We start from the raw sequence: 15,235 nt of genomic DNA, 5'->3' as shown, positions 1-15,235 counted from the left end.
TTCTACGGGGAAATTCAAATTTATGTGAAATATTCCCCAACCTACCTGGCCATTATCTCTCGAGGGTTTAAGGTTTGTGTCGCCCATAACCCTAAAATCGCCTTAAAATCCCTGTATACTCCAGCTGAGTCATCCGTGCAAGGCCAGACCGCGGATCTGCTGCGACTGGGTGCAGATCCGACTGGAGGAATCAGATCGAGGGGCGATGTGTGGTTCAATTCTACCAGAACGGAAAGATGTATACAAGATTCCAATCCAGAGCGATCGATACATATGGCTGGTAGTGTGACCAACCCGATTGTACCTGGCGATAAGCGGACCTAGTGTAGCCCCTGTTCTCGGCCAGACCGGGAACGGTCGATGCCTGAGGCGCGCCGCATGCGTGACTGGGGCCTTGTTCGCTTTCAACCTTCTTTTTCTCTCCTTGAGTGTCCTCCCCACAGTCTTTCCTTTTTCTCTTCTTTTTCTTTTCCAATTTTGAGCTTTTGAGTTTGTTTTTTCCCCTCTCCACCTTCATTTAGTTTCTGAACCGCCGTCAATCCCCCACCTCCTTGGCCCCCAGTACACTGCCTGCCGTGCGGCCTCCTGATTCTGCGACAAAACCTAGACCTGATCTGGCCACCATCAGGCTGCAGCTGGGCCTGCAATCTACTTCTTCAATTCAGCATTCTTCCAGCGAGGGGCCTGCAGGGCTAAAACCCCCGTGCCTTTTCACCGAACGCCCCCCAATTTCTCCCACGCTCGACCGATCCTTGCGTGTGATCTCCAAACCCCTTCCGGGACCGCCCCGTGGTTTGCGTTTTTTTGTCCGCCCCTTCGATCTCCGTCCCTTGTGTATGGAACGCCGATGAGAAGATTGTCTCTGTGGAGGAATTTTGTGTCTGGAAAAAACCGAAACCTCATGAGATCATGACCACCGTTTCCCCGTCGCCCAACTCCCCGCCCGAGTTGTCGGGGTCCAAGTCCTCAAAATCGTCATCCTTCCACTCCTCCCAGATAGACGAGCCCGACAGCGTCTTCACGGATGTTTCCAATTTCGAGGAGATCGGCTTGGGGGACGATGCCGAGCTTCCCGACGTGAACCAAGCGACCCCTTATGGCCGGGCGGGCGTGATCGCGCGCTCGTCCACCGCCAGAATGGTCAGCAAAAGTCCGTCCGCGACAACGCGCGATTTGACTGCTACGCCAAAGCCCCGGAGGCCCTACCCATCTATGCATAGTCAGATCAACGCGGCAGCCAAGACGCCTCAGTCCTCGGGCTCCCTGGGCACGAAGACCAGGAACAGAGGGGACTCAACTAGCACCGTCAATTCGCCCAACCTCACCCCGATCCAGCCCCGCCGGTCACGATCCACTTCACCATTGCGGCCATTGTCCAGTCGCTCAGCTTCGACGACCAGTCTGGCATTGTCTCCTCTGTCTGCGCGAGTCCCCGTTTCGAAACAACCCTGGCAACCGAATCGCAAGTCCCTTCGTGACTTGGAGGAGGAATATCATGATTCAGATGACGACCTCCCGGATGATGCAAGTCTGTGGAACGTGCCAATCTCTCCCCGGCCAGTACAGGAGCGCCCTCCGTCCCGCAATCCCAGCCCGAATGGTCGCAGCCCAGGCCGGCGCCCGCTGCCCTTTGGGCATACAGTGGAAAATAAAAGGTCACAATCGTCGCAAAATGCCTCCAAAGCAGCCCGCATGAGGCGCCCAGCACAGCGGTCGAGCTCCGCCGGGCCGGAGCGTGGACAAATCTCACCGCGCAACCCCCGCGCCTACTCGTACAACAGTTACTTGTCAGATCTGTCGGAAGAAGCGAAGATCATTACCGAGGCTTTGGAATATCACGCGGACGAGAACGACCGCAAGCGCGAAGAGTCCGTACAGAGTGGTGTGTCCTCGCGAAAGTCGAGCTCCGATTCGCAGCAGGATGCAAACGGCCCGATCGAACTCCCGCCGGTGCAGAAGTCCAACATCATGATTGACCCGCTGCCTATTAGCAAGGAAAAGGAGAAGGTGTTGACGCGGACGCGTCCTAGCTGGTTGCCTCCCAAAGACCAGAATGAAGAAAAGAAACATTTGAAGGAGTACAAGCAAATGATGGCGCAGTCGCGCGAAGCTGGTGAGTTGCCTGTCATAAATCTTGTGCTATCTTTTGTCTGACCGTCACCTGCAGAAAAACGCAGAGCTTCCCGAGCCGCATCCGCACAGTGTGAGAAGGACAGCACGCGGAATGCCCTTCAGAACATCTGGGATGAGCATGTGTTTCCCAACTGGGACCGAGCCTTGCGTGAGCCTCGCACTCGAGAGCTGTGGTGGCGTGGGATTCCTCCCCGAAATCGTGGAGCCATCTGGAAGCGCGCCCTGGGCAACGAACTGGAATTGACCGAAGAGACGTTCATCAAAGCACTACAGCGTGCCAAGGGCTTTCAGGCCAAGACCGACGCAGAGCCTACTGAGAACAGCAAACGAATTCTCGAATCCTTTGATGCGATCCAGGCAGACGTCTCCAAGGCGTTTCCGGACCTGAACCTCTTCCAAGAAGGCGGACCACTCCGAGAAACCCTTGTTGATGTTCTGCAGGCGTATTCCATGTACCGCAGCGACGTGGGATACATACACGGCCTTCACACAGTCGCCGCTCTGCTCGTCCTCCAATTCCCCACCCCAGCCTCTGCCTTCCTTGCCATGGCAAACGCCCTAAACCGCCCGCTCCCAGTAGCCTTTCTAACATGGGACCGCGGCGCAATGGCACGCACATACCAATTGGCCTCGGACACACTACGATACAAATTCAACCGACTATCCGTCCACCTCCTCGAGACACTGCACCTATCCGACGAGGAAATCTGGGAACCCATCTTCCGCTCCCTCTTAACCAACGGCTTAGACCTCGAACGCATCTCCCGCGTCTGGGACTGCTGGGTCTTCGAAGGCGACCGCATCATGATCCGCTCCGCCGTTGCTCTCATGGGCTGTCTCCAGGCCCAGCTGTTTTCGTTCCAACAGCCGGATGACCAGTCTCGCGCGGCTGTCCGCGATATCCTCGGCTGGGGCCCCCGTCAACTCGGCACTAATACCCAAAAACCGAAGGAGCGCCACAGTGCCCCCGCCGCGGCGGGTTTCGGTGGTGGCCAGGTTGTTAACCCCGGCGTCGGTGATTACTGGATTCTTACTGCTGCGGGCGATGAGGATGGATTTATGCTTGAGGTGCGGGAAGCGGGCAAGGTCAGGCAAAAGTAACCTGAACCCATCATCTTACTTTGTTCTCCCCCCGGCACTAGTTACTCAGGTTTCTCTCGCTTCCTCGGTCTCGGCCCTTTATGCGTCGAATCCGCCCTGGGCTACCCTCACTCGCTTTATACACCCCCCGTTACTCGGCCACTTTTGTTAGCTGATCGTTCAGCGTTATACATCGAATCTGATAGATCCCTCAATGCTCATGTCTTGTTTTGACCTGCATGCTCTATTTTACCCCCTTTGTCCTTTCTGTTCCTACGTACCTCTCCGACAACGTGTATTCTTACCTCTCACATCCTGATGTGTCTCTTCCTTTGCCAAGCCTGTTACTCTCACTCTTAGTAGGCAGCAATCAACGCCTTCTTGCTACCATTTGCGCTATTTTTGATCTTGGTTGAGATGTCTACATAGGCTGCTGTGCGCCTCCAGTTGTACATCCGACCATAAAAGCCCTACCTAGAAAGTTGGAGCGCGACTTTAAACAATCCAGACGGGATTCATTTCTCTTCCAGGGAGATGTTGGCACAGATAGAGATGGAATACCTGCCGTTGACCGGGACGCTGTTGTAGAGCTGAACGTACAGCAACCTCTACGGATATTACATCTGTGATGACACTTGCAGGTGGAGTTACATTATGTGAGATGCGACAAGATTTGAGCAAGTGATGTGAAGGAACTATTGCCGTGACAACAAGCCGAAGACCTGGGAAGGGATCCAAGAAATGATGACCTGATGAGGCCAGCGTCTATGGTCCCCATGCCTCTAATTAGTGGACTTTCGAAATGGAACATGATCACAAATTCTACCTGGCTCTATTCTGGCTCTCGAGTTATGCTTGTACGGTTGCGTTAATGTGTACCCTGGGCAGTTGCTACTGCAGGAGTAATTCTCAACAGCTTTTGAATTTTGTCGTTTATCAGGCACAGAGACGTGGCTTAGATTTTCAACAGAAGTATAAGCATCATGTTGACTATCCGCCTCAAGCCTGTCGTCCCAATCCGGGAAGCTAACTATCAATGCAAACAATGAACCAAGTGTGAAAATTGTTCTCGCAAGTAGTTGCACATTTCTTGTAGTCGTTTTCCATACAAGAGGAAAATTAGATATTTGTACACACACAATCCCAACTCAAGCCGTGACGCTTCCTTCATTAGTGGCTCTCTGGACCGCTCTTCATCCAACCACCCCAGTCCTCAACACACTAGATGATCTAAACAAATTTGCGGTGGACCTGGACCTTGACGCAGCTAGGGTTCTGGGGCTTGGCGGAGGCATCACCCAAGACCCAGTTCAAGGTGTGGTACACATATCCAGTGTAGTAGTACTCGCAGACATACCAGTTCTTCAGAACCTTGGGAGTGCCACCCGTGGGAGGGGTCACAGTGTCATCGAGGTAGCTGAAGATGGCCATTGCACCGGTCGACTGTTCGAACGCCACGTTCTGGGTTTGGTAGCCGGGCTCAAACAGAGGCAGGGCAACGTTGGTGGATGGGTCGACGTAGAAGCTCATGGGCTCGGACTCGTCAGTGGGTTCTGCAAACCAAACAGATGTCAGTGATGCTCTCCATAGTAAATGCACGTAGCACTCGAAGGGGGTCTGCATGTACCGTTTCCAACGGGCAAGTTCCAGATCAGGCTGCCATCGGTCGTATAGCCCTTGACCGGCGCAGTTTCTCCCTTAGTGGTGTTGAGGAAGAATTGGGAGCTGGCGGTGCCGGTAATGCAGAGCGATTCAATAGCGGCGCCTTCATGGCACGACGCGAGCAGCTTCTTGCCGTGGATCGATGTGTTGGAAGACTGAATCACTAGCTCGAAAGGCTTCGACTGGATAGTCTGGGCGGCGGCGGCGTGAATAAGCGCCAGGGAAGACAGAGCGGCGGCGACCTTCATCTTTGCGGTGATTGCGAGAGAATAATGGTAGAAATGATAAAAAGGGGTGTTTGTTATGGTGGAGTTGATCGCTGACAAAGAAGTGGATTATCTGGCTTGGAGCAAGAACGAGTGACTTGGCGAGGTGAGATGGTCCCTTTATACTACTACTTTGGCGAATTTGAAGCTATCGTCTGGTTGTGCCCGGTTACATGGTTGTGAGACATTAAGCTGACAAAACATTAGGTGATTTCCTGTTCAAGAAATTGGCCCCGTACCCCGCCTTAGAGTTTTGTTAGGCGGGGCCTTTAACTGTTAGACAATTGGTCCTGTTATGGCTGTGTCTCACTCCAGTGCAAACAGTTACCCACTGCTATGACGTTGCGGGTCCAAGTAGTCCGTGAAGAAACCATAATTCCCATGATTTCTCTAGAGCGGCCGATGATGACAACAGCTTGCTTCACGAGATAGGGTACTACGTAAGTACTAGGTACACAGCGAATGTCTTACAAAATGGGTGATTTAAGTCGACCTTTTCCCCCCTTCGGCTAGTCGGCCTGAAAGACCGTGAGATCTGCATGCAGATCTTAACCAGACACGCAATTCTTGGTGGGCACCCGGATCTTCACTCTCCCCGATCGCACGATGCCGCTCACAGTCGTGTCGATCAAATAATCAGACGACCAAGGATCCGGACATAAACAGGATAATCTCGATGGCTTCAAAATCAGACATCTCGTGACCTCCAGAGTGGAACTATTGGCTGCATTAAGTACTAGTGTATACAGAATAATTACATCTTGAGGAAAGCCAAAACCACAAGAATCTGCCTCTAATGTTCTACTCGGATCTATTAAAGGGGCATCAGAAGATAGTAGAATGCCTGTTTTACGTACCCCTATTCTTCAATACCGTTCTCCCACAGAATATTCAAGGATTTTTACGTATTCATTGATCTTGGGGAGACGGGGAGTTTTCCCTCGACCTTTTGCGGGTAGCTTTGGTTCCGTGCAGTTGACCTAAGAATAACTGCACTTCCGTGGATATCCAATCAGCATGTAGTTTAGTAGGTATTATATCCATAATTTCTTTTTCCTACACGTCGAGGTCGCTACTTTTTAGCCTGTCCCCGGAAGTTAGAACCGCTTAATACGTCTCAGTCCCAAGCATCCTATTATTCAGATCAATTTTCTGAGCCTGACCTCCTTCAATCCAACAATTTTCCTGATCTGTCGAGTAGCCAGCAAACGGTGGCTTCGATACCTAACTCGGACTTCAGTCGCCCTCTACGATACTCCCCGTGCTGATCCACTGGAGCGCGTTGGACCTAAGCTCCAAAGGTTCTGGATCCGTTCACTAGTGCCACCGAGATGGAGCATTCTCGGACACAATTTGTGGATTGGCGGTGAAAGACAGAGATTAGATTTGACGGGTTCTCTCAGGCAACTGCTTAGGGAGACTATGCCACAATTGGCAGACCTTTGATTCAGTTTCGGAAGAATTTGCTGGTGTGCTGATACCACTAATCGCGGGTTTACAATTGACCGCTACCTATCACACCCTTCTCTTATTCTCGGCTGCGGTGCTTCTGGTAGAGGTGAGCAGTGAAATTCTCAATTCAGTCCGCTGTTGTCTATGGTTAATGGAAATATTTCTTCTAGGCTTCAAGTATCTCCCATTAATTGGGGGTCTCATTGTAGACACGATGGATAATAAGGTTCCCCCGAATATCCATGCGGCTATTAAATGGGACCCTGAATCTGCAGTGAACAAGAACTGGAACAACACGTTGGGAAGATTCGGGGGCCCTAACACCGTCATGGATTTCCGTGACGTAAAGGAATGGACAAATCTAGAGCCGAGAAATATCTCGAAATTGTAATTAGTATCAACGAACTACATAAATCAAGACAGTGCCAGTAACGAGAACACTATCTTATTTGGACTTGCCCTTCAATCTCTAGAAGAGAGGATGGGATCAATTGCGCGGGCGCTTCAAAGCAACAGTAACCTTGATCAACTAACAAAACACCAGATATGGTATTAACGAGTAGATACATCCCGATCAAAAGATTTAAATTTCATACAGAGCGTAGTCTAAATGATGGTAACACTGCCGGATCAGCTCCCGGAACACAGGGTGGGTTAGATACAGGCATCCCTATTAGTGTAGATCGACTAGCGTCTCTTCACATCCTCAGCAATTGGTCATTTTCAATGACTCTCTCAGAACTTTCGTCCAGAAGTACCTTGACCATAACTCTTGCGAGATGGTCGTCTTCGATCGAGGAAAATACCATCCCACACAGCTTCATCAGTAAATTAGGGTTAGAGGATAAGATCAAGCCTGGCCGGACGGAAGAGACCTCGAATACGTCCCTTTCCTTGTCTGCAATGTCAGACAAGTGCTTCTCGATGTAACCCTGAATTGTTATCAGCCCTAAATCTCAGCGTACGATGGTAAGTTTTTGGATGCGCCAACCTTAATCCTTCTAGTGTCCTTCATGAACCACAAGGGCTTCTTCTGATCCCATTCTGCCCAAGCTCCGCTACAAAAGACAAATTTGAACTTCTTCCCGTTGAGTGCCGGGGCCAAGGTATTCACAAAGGCATTTGCAGCAGTAAGTGTGAAGTCGTGTACCTTTTGGCACGTTTCTAGGTCAGGAAAACGGAAAGCTGGCCCCCCGACCGTCCTGTTCACCTCTATTAGTATTTGAAAGACCAGTGACTTTTAGTATTGGCGCACCATATGCAGCCTTCCGCACCGCTAAGCTGTGTTAAGAGCTCGGCTGGATAGCTTCCCAAATTTTCGTGAATGATAACAGTTATTTTTGGATTTTCAGAGATGTCTCTTTCTAGAGGCTTCCGCGTCAGAATCAACGCGCTTGTGATGACGGGGTTTTTAATGCATTGGCGCACTACCGCGCTACCCACGAAGCCTGTAGCGCCAGTGATGATGACTTTCATTTTGAACTTGTGATAAGAGGTTCGAGAACAAAAATTTGCAAGGGAATACAAGGCGCGACACAAGCGTTCCGGCGTAACCGGGTCCCGATCGGTGACGTAGTGCATTCTGTCAAACTGTGGTCGCCAACGGGATGGTTGACAGCGGATCCAACCCGCAAGTCATTGTTTAGTAGAGCGAAATGTCGAATACGAACAAACACGCCCGCTCTTTCAGACATTTTCTCTGAGAGACACCATAACGTCCTTCTAAGTGGAAGAACATTTTCGTTTATTCTAGCCATATACATGTCGACTTATTATTTTTGTTCTTCAGTTTCCCACTCCAATTATCCAATTATTTGTGAATAGCAGCCTCAGAAGAGCCCCTTTTACCCACGGCAATCATCTCGGCATCAACATCTACATGGGATGAGGGAGTCCAGTGGGTGCCTGGGACAAACAGAGGTGTGTTAAGAAACAACTCGTCCATATCCTCCAAGTTGAGAACCTTAGTTTCCGGGAGAAAGGCCCAGAAGAATATGGCGTTAGTGATGTTTGTAATAATGAAGATAAGGTAATATCGCCAGCCAATGGTTGATATAGCAATTGGCGTAACCTGCCCTATCATAGTATTGAAGGCGAAGGATGTCATTGCACCAACTGCCACGCCTTTGGAGCGCATAGCAGTGCCGAAGAATTCGACTGGCAACGCCCACGACAGGGGGCCACTAGTGACGAAGAAAATAAAACTGAAGAACCATGTCATGACGATAAAGGTCCAATGTGCTGCTGTGCTTGTTGATGTAGGAGGAAACACTTTTATGAGCGCGCAGTTGACCGCGAATGTAACTGCCATGAGCAAATTTCCCCCTATCTGTAACGGTCGTCGTCCGATTGAATCAATGACCATAATGCAAACCGAGGTACCCAAGAAAGAGATAATAGCCTGGACACCAGTTAGAAGCAGTGTGGTGGATGTTTGGATGCCGATCTGCGCGAATATCTCAGGCGAAAAATATCGGATGGCGCTGACTCCTGTCATTTGAGCGCTGGCTTGTGCAGCCATGACCAAGATGGTGCGTCGAATATTGGGCCATCCTTTGAAAAGATCGAAATACGTCTTCCGTTTCTGCGTATGCTCCTGTCGGATCTGCGCCTCAATGAGGTTATACTCAGCGATTACATACGGATCATGAATATTTCCATGCGCGTGGAGCTGCGCTAGAGTTGCCAGCCCTTTTTCCCATTGGTCATGGTCACAGAGCCACCGTGGGCTTTCGGGAATCATGTACACGAAGGTAGCAAGCAAGATTGCTGGGACAATCTGAATTCCAAGAGGGACACGCCACTCTGCACTGCTTCCCTTCTTGTCCCAGGCGGAATAGCAACCATAGCTGATCCAAGTTGCAAATATTTGCCCCACCGCATCAAAGAGCTGTTGGAGGCTGGTGACTCTCCCTCTAATACGCCGGTGACTAATCTCTGCTTGATATAAGGGAACAATCATCTGCATATTGTAAACATGAGCTAAGACCTGGAATGAGGAGGAGATCAAAAGACCAACCGTCAGAAGACCAACACCGATTCCTGCGAGGAGCCTGCCTATGTACAACATCGATATGACAACTCCTGCAGTCTGAATAATTCCACCTATTATGAAAATTCCGCATGCAAGTAGGATCGTGCCGCGGCGACCCAGACGATCTGCGAACCCTGCTGCGAAAGCACCAACAAAACACCCTCCAGTGAATAGGGCAACCACTGTGCCACTGCGGGCATTGGTACTAGACTGAAGAAATTGTGCCTTAAACGAACTTGACGCTACAGCTTCAGCGATGACGCCTAGATCGTAGCCAAATAGTAACGATCCGAGCGAGGCAAAGCAGCCTATCAGAAATTGGTAGATTCCTGGCTTCATTTTGATCCAAAAGTAGGTAGGGGGTAAAAGTTAACTTGCGTATGATCTTCAAAGAATGATGCTCGAGATCCAAAGCATGAGAGAGTATTTCGAGTAAGAAATCCTCCGCTTTTGAGGTGTTATACATGCGGAGGCAAGGGTTAACCAGTCAAGATTCTTTCCCCGGGCTTTCACTTGGGAATACTGGGGATGCGGGGCTATCGTCGTCCCGGTTTATGGCTCACTCGGCGGCTTGCCGATTGATCGCAGGATAACCGATATCCGTTGTATTCTCAATGGAGTGTAGCGCGGATGGTCCACTGTGCGCCGCCCAGACAATCACTGGTGCAGCGCCGCCCTCTCTGAAAAGGGCTTGACATCCTTTTCTCATGGCTGCAATACCCCGCCGGACGCTAACTCTTAGCCTTCGGCAATGCGCCGACGCCATCTGCAAGACAAACCTAACATGACCAGAAAGTATTTAGTCACACGCAGAGAAGGTCATTTCGCATCTTAGGCCCGGAGTAACTCCGACATTTGAGGCGCAGATTGTCGAGTTACGATGCAACTTCGTTTGAGCGAACTGGCAGTTGATCAGCATTTGATCAGGTAATGGGCCACTAAGATTTTACAGAGGGACATGTGGGGGGAGTAAAGCAACCTCTGGTGGAGGAGACGTCGAATCACAGATTGTTACCGTCAGGGAATGCCGGTTATTCATCACATTTTCTTGTAGGCGGCCTCTCTGGCTCCATGCCCTTGATCCTTTCCATTTTAGCCGCTGTCGCGGTCGGTACCGGACCCCGCGCGCCCCTCAACGTTGCCGTCGGAGCTTTCTTGAGTCTCTCACTGGGTTCGTCAATTGGGGCAAGGAATTGCAGGTAATGAGGTAATGAGGATGGACGACTTGAGTTGAGCCTGAATATACCCGCTCTCCAAGGTAGACGACGCCTGATCAAATCTTATTAAATTCAGACTATGTCCCGACTTGCCAGGAGTTCCCTGCCCTATGATTCTCGGAACGACCATTGACCTGACCTGAGTTGACAAACTATCAAAGTAGTCAGTCACCTTTCAACACCTCGTGCTGAGCTCCGTTGCATTCAATCCCCCCAACCATGGTCCTGAGTCTTCTGGCCGTGACAAGCCTGGTGGCTACCGTAATGGGGCGTCAGGTCTCCGTCTCGGTTGACGCCTCCTTCAGTCTGGGCACTTGGACTCCTATCCACCGCTTCTACGGTTGCGATGAGCCCAACTACGCCTACTACCCTCATGGTTCTGCACTTCTCAAAGAGCTTGGTGACCTTGGCAAGGATCAAACCTTTTTCCGGACTCATAACCTCCTAACGACTGGCGAGCCCGGCCTCGTCGGCGTTCCAGGCCTGAAGTGGGGAAGCACCAACGCTTACACGTTGGATGACAACGGTAATCCCATCTATAACTTCACCATTATCGACGAGATCTTTGACCACTACCTGGCTGCCAACGTCAAGCCATATCTTGAGCTTGGTTTCTCTCCTAAAGCGCTGGCAGTCGACCCTAACCCCTACTTCTTCAACTTCAACCCTGCTTCTGGTCCCGACAGTATCTACACCGGATGGTCGCATCCCCCTAAAAGCTATGAGCGCTGGGGTGAACTGATATACAAGCTAGTCAAGCACCTTGTCGGTCGCTATGGCGCGAACGAGGTCAATAAATGGTACTTCGAGGTTTGGAACGAGCCAAATATTCAATGTACGTTTGTGTGGCAAGTCCTCTCTCTTCCCTTCTCTATCCCCATGAACCAGTCAAGTGGGCCTACTGACCCGAGAACAGACTGGAACGGCACGACCCAGGGATTCTACAAGCTTCACGATTATGCAGTCAACTCGGTCCTCAAAGCTCTGCCCACCGCTCGCATCGGTGGCCCCGAGGTTGCTGGTGGTGCTGCCGGATCCTATCTCAGCGACTTCCTTGAGCATTGCGCTAACGGCACCAATTATGCAACCGGCAGCAAGGGAACGGCCCTTGATTTCGTCTCATTCCACGCCAAAGGCTCGCCTCTCTTCATCAATCTCACCGGCAGTGACGGCTATATCCAGATGAACATGTCTCCCCAGCTGCAACAGATCGACGAGGCCTTCGGCGTCGTTGCATCCTTCCCTCAATACAAAGCCAAGCCCATCTTCATGAGCGAATATGATCCCGACGGCTGTGCGGCGTGCACTTCGGCCGCCTATGGTTACCGGAACGGCCTTCTTTACGGCGCCTACTCCGCCGCATCCTTCACCCGCGCCATGGACCTGGCTGCCAGTCGTGGCGTCAATCTCCAGGGAGCGCTGACCTGGGCCTTTGAGTATGAGAAGAACGCTATTCTACCCAATGAGACGGGCTACTTCGACGGCTTTCGGGTATTGAGCACCCAGGGCATCGACAAGCCGGTTCTCAACTTCCACCGCATGTGGAGTATGCTGAGCGGCGACCGCATCAAGGCCGAGAGCTCTGGGCAGGTCCCTCTGGACGTGGTGCTCAAGGACGGCATCAAGGGCAAACGGACCGACGTCGGCTCCCTCGCCACTTTTGACAAGGATGCGCAGGCGCTCTATGTGTTTGTGTGGCACTACCACGACAACAATCTGAACTTCCCCGATGCCAAGGTCTCTGTGGATGTCGAGGGTCTCCCTGCCAACTTCGCGAACAACAACCAGGGCAAGGTGACAGCAACCCACTACCGCGTGGATGACGACCACAGCAATTCTTACGCCAAGTGGGTCTCCATGGGCTCTCCCCAGAAACCGACTTCAAAGCAGTACAACGAGTTAGTCAAAGCCGGCAAGCTCATGACGCTCGGTGCCCCCAAGTCCATGAACGTGTCGAAGAAAGGCAAGCTGTCTGTCGATTTTTCGCTGCCCATCCGAGCCCTGTCGCTGCTCGTGTTCGAGAAGAGCTCTGATTCCTAGTGGAGGACGTTCATGGAAAATCAACGTTGACATTGACCGACAGATGCGTCGTGTACATGATGCGAAAGCTGTATCGGGAGTTCTGGATAGTTTTGCTGAGCTTACCTAAATCCTGGTCCAAAAGGTAAGTTAGGCCGAACAGTCGAAGATGGAACACCATAGGTGTCAACACAGAGGCGCGATAACAATTAAATAAATCTCTATCTTGAGTCCGACGAAATAGCAACAAAACAATCGCTCTTATATGCATGCCTGCGATTAGCGCCACTTTCTCCATAATTTTAATAAGCTGCGTAGTTCCGAGACGAATTGTAGCTATTAAGCGCGGAAAGGGTTATTATCCTAGGCATTTGGGGTCAAATAGATAAAGTGAGTGATAATTAATTAATTAATGTACGGAGTTTAGAACTAAAATATCTAATGAAACCAAATAGAATGTTAGATAAATATTTTCAATGTAGGTCGGTAAAATGGATAGATTTTTCATAACCAGAGAGTGTGACTAGACTTTTGCGCTATGGCTATAACATTATACTTGACATAAAATAATTGGCTAGTGATTGAACGGAAAAGAGACTCCTGACCTTATCTTAACAAACTGGATATAAGAGCTGCATCTGGTTCATCGGTGCAGATGTTCATATCTTGAAGGATTGACGAATGAATGGTTTCTGATGTTCACATATAAGAGAGAATGACGGAGCCTCTACACGTTGAAAATTCAGACACATTCACAAGTGAACGGTGAAGAATAAGGCTCATATTACTACTGTTTTCGGTTGCGTTCAGCGCTTCTAATACTACATGATGCTGCTGTCATCTCTCACGGGACTAGCATAAGCTGTGAGAGCGCGCGTGTGTGTATTCATGGGGTGCACTATTAAGAATCCCGACTAAGCACGATTGTCCCCATGAAAGCGGTCTCAGTCCTAATAGGAAAGGCACCACTGACTGACATTATCCTGTGTATATGGCGGTATACATGTTCGAAAACATCGATCCCTTATGATAGCAATTCTAACTGAGGCGTGCTTATAGCTTTTTGTTAGGTATGCGTTCGAAATGGAATGACGGTGGACTGCAAACACGCAAATAGGTCGCCGTTACCATGGCTCACAGGTAAGCCAAGATCTACAGGCTAAGATATAGAGAATCCAGATTTGCACATAATGTTAATTGCCCCTCCATGGAATCTGATGTACAGAGCTGGGGCATTGGATATATGATGCTGCCTCAAGATCTAGCGAAAGGTCACCTTTCTCGCTCTTATTTGTCTCTTCACAAGGGTTGAGGTCCACACGGCTATCGAGAAGAGTTAACAAAATCCATGTCGCATGAGTATTGTCAAAGCTGAAGGTAAACATACCACACAGGACAAGTACCCGACACTCTGAGCAACCAGTAATCGACACACTCCTTGTGAAACTGGTGACCACAGGGCAAAACGCGCAAGTATTGGTTTTTCTCAAAATCATCAGTGCAAATGGGGCAAATCGAATGGCATGTCTCAATCGTCACAGACGGTTTCCCGTTGCATTTAGTAGCAATTTGCTGAGAGAATTCATGTCCAGTCTCTGCAGGCTTTTCGAATCCCTCAAAGCTGGTCTTCTGGCTGCTTGGAGGCGTATCGTTGGTATCATCGTATTGGATGGTGGGAAGCGTGTCTAACATTGATCGGGAAATACCCCGTGCTCGACTTTGTTTGACCAACACAGGACTGCGAAGCAGAGATCCCTGATAACGTGAACGGAAAACTGCTATTATGAGGCCTACCACAGCCGCGACTGCTGCTAATGCCGCGACAACATAGAGCGTGATCTTTTCTGGTTGGGAAAGACCAGAATTGGAAGCTGAGCTTGATGATCGCGCAGAGAGAATGAGGCTCTCTTGCACGAGACTGTCTGACTTGGCGATATACATGATCTAGGCATTGCTCGTTAATTCCTGGATTGGTGTTAAACAGCAAGGAGTTTCTGTGTTACACTGACCTTGAAATTTGTGTCTCAATCAATAATTAAATGGGTGAGGATGTGGGACTTGTCCCGAAGAGGTAACTGCGAGAAAAGACAACGTTGGAGGATATTATATATGATAAATCATTCTCTAAAGTGATCTGAAGGGTCAGAACAGCGTTGTAACAATAGCAGAAAAGAAAAATGTGGTTGAAAAGTAGCCATCCGCATTTCTTTTATATTCTTAACTCGGCAGCGGCCGAGTTCACAAAGTCGCCCGCATTTCGGAAATTCGGGGCTCCGCAATTAAGCTTTGCGTGTCATTAGGTAATCAGCAAGAATTGATCGCGCCGCGACTTTAAACATCAACCCACCTGCTCATCTCGCGCGGTCGCCGTC

General features: G+C 50.1%; 5 protein-coding genes across 5 annotated transcripts; 2 read left to right on the top strand and 3 right to left on the bottom strand.

Moving 5' to 3' along the window:
• Nucleotides 1-909: 909 nt before the first annotated feature.
• On the top strand, nucleotides 910-3,234 carry N7510_006114 (putative TBC domain protein; the record flags this gene model as incomplete). Its single annotated transcript, XM_056978040.1, has 2 exons — nucleotides 910-2,113; nucleotides 2,168-3,234. 2 exons carry the CDS (start codon nucleotides 910-912, stop codon nucleotides 3,232-3,234), a joined length of 2,271 nt encoding a protein of 756 aa, XP_056834072.1.
• A 1,209-nt stretch (nucleotides 3,235-4,443) lies between these two features.
• On the bottom strand, nucleotides 4,444-5,123 carry N7510_006113 (uncharacterized protein; the record flags this gene model as incomplete). Its single annotated transcript, XM_056978039.1, has 2 exons — nucleotides 4,444-4,766; nucleotides 4,841-5,123. The coding sequence occupies 2 exons, from the start codon at nucleotides 5,121-5,123 to the stop codon at nucleotides 4,444-4,446; spliced, it is 606 nt and encodes a 201-aa protein (XP_056834071.1).
• A 2,419-nt stretch (nucleotides 5,124-7,542) lies between these two features.
• Nucleotides 7,543-8,174, bottom strand: N7510_006112 (uncharacterized protein; the record flags this gene model as incomplete). The annotated part of the gene is made up of 2 exons (XM_056978038.1): nucleotides 7,543-7,778; nucleotides 7,868-8,174. The coding sequence occupies 2 exons, from the start codon at nucleotides 8,172-8,174 to the stop codon at nucleotides 7,543-7,545; spliced, it is 543 nt and encodes a 180-aa protein (XP_056834070.1).
• Nucleotides 8,175-8,403: 229 nt separating this feature from the next.
• Nucleotides 8,404-9,966, bottom strand: N7510_006111 (general substrate transporter; the record flags this gene model as incomplete). Its single annotated transcript, XM_056978037.1, has 1 exon — nucleotides 8,404-9,966. One exon carries the CDS (start codon nucleotides 9,964-9,966, stop codon nucleotides 8,404-8,406), a length of 1,563 nt encoding a protein of 520 aa, XP_056834069.1.
• Nucleotides 9,967-11,063: 1,097 nt separating this feature from the next.
• N7510_006110 (uncharacterized protein) lies at nucleotides 11,064-12,884 on the top strand (the record flags this gene model as incomplete). Its single annotated transcript, XM_056978036.1, has 1 exon — nucleotides 11,064-12,884. One exon carries the CDS (start codon nucleotides 11,064-11,066, stop codon nucleotides 12,882-12,884), a length of 1,821 nt encoding a protein of 606 aa, XP_056834068.1.
• Nucleotides 12,885-15,235: the final 2,351 nt, after the last annotated feature.

Source organism: Penicillium lagena, assembly GCF_028827675.1.
Source record: "Penicillium lagena strain IBT 129212 chromosome Unknown utg000003l_segment0_segment0, whole genome shotgun sequence".
NCBI lineage: Eukaryota > Fungi > Ascomycota > Eurotiomycetes > Eurotiales > Aspergillaceae > Penicillium > Penicillium lagena.
Note: the sequence above shows the minus strand (reverse complement) of the source record. Positions and strands in the feature narration are given on the sequence as shown.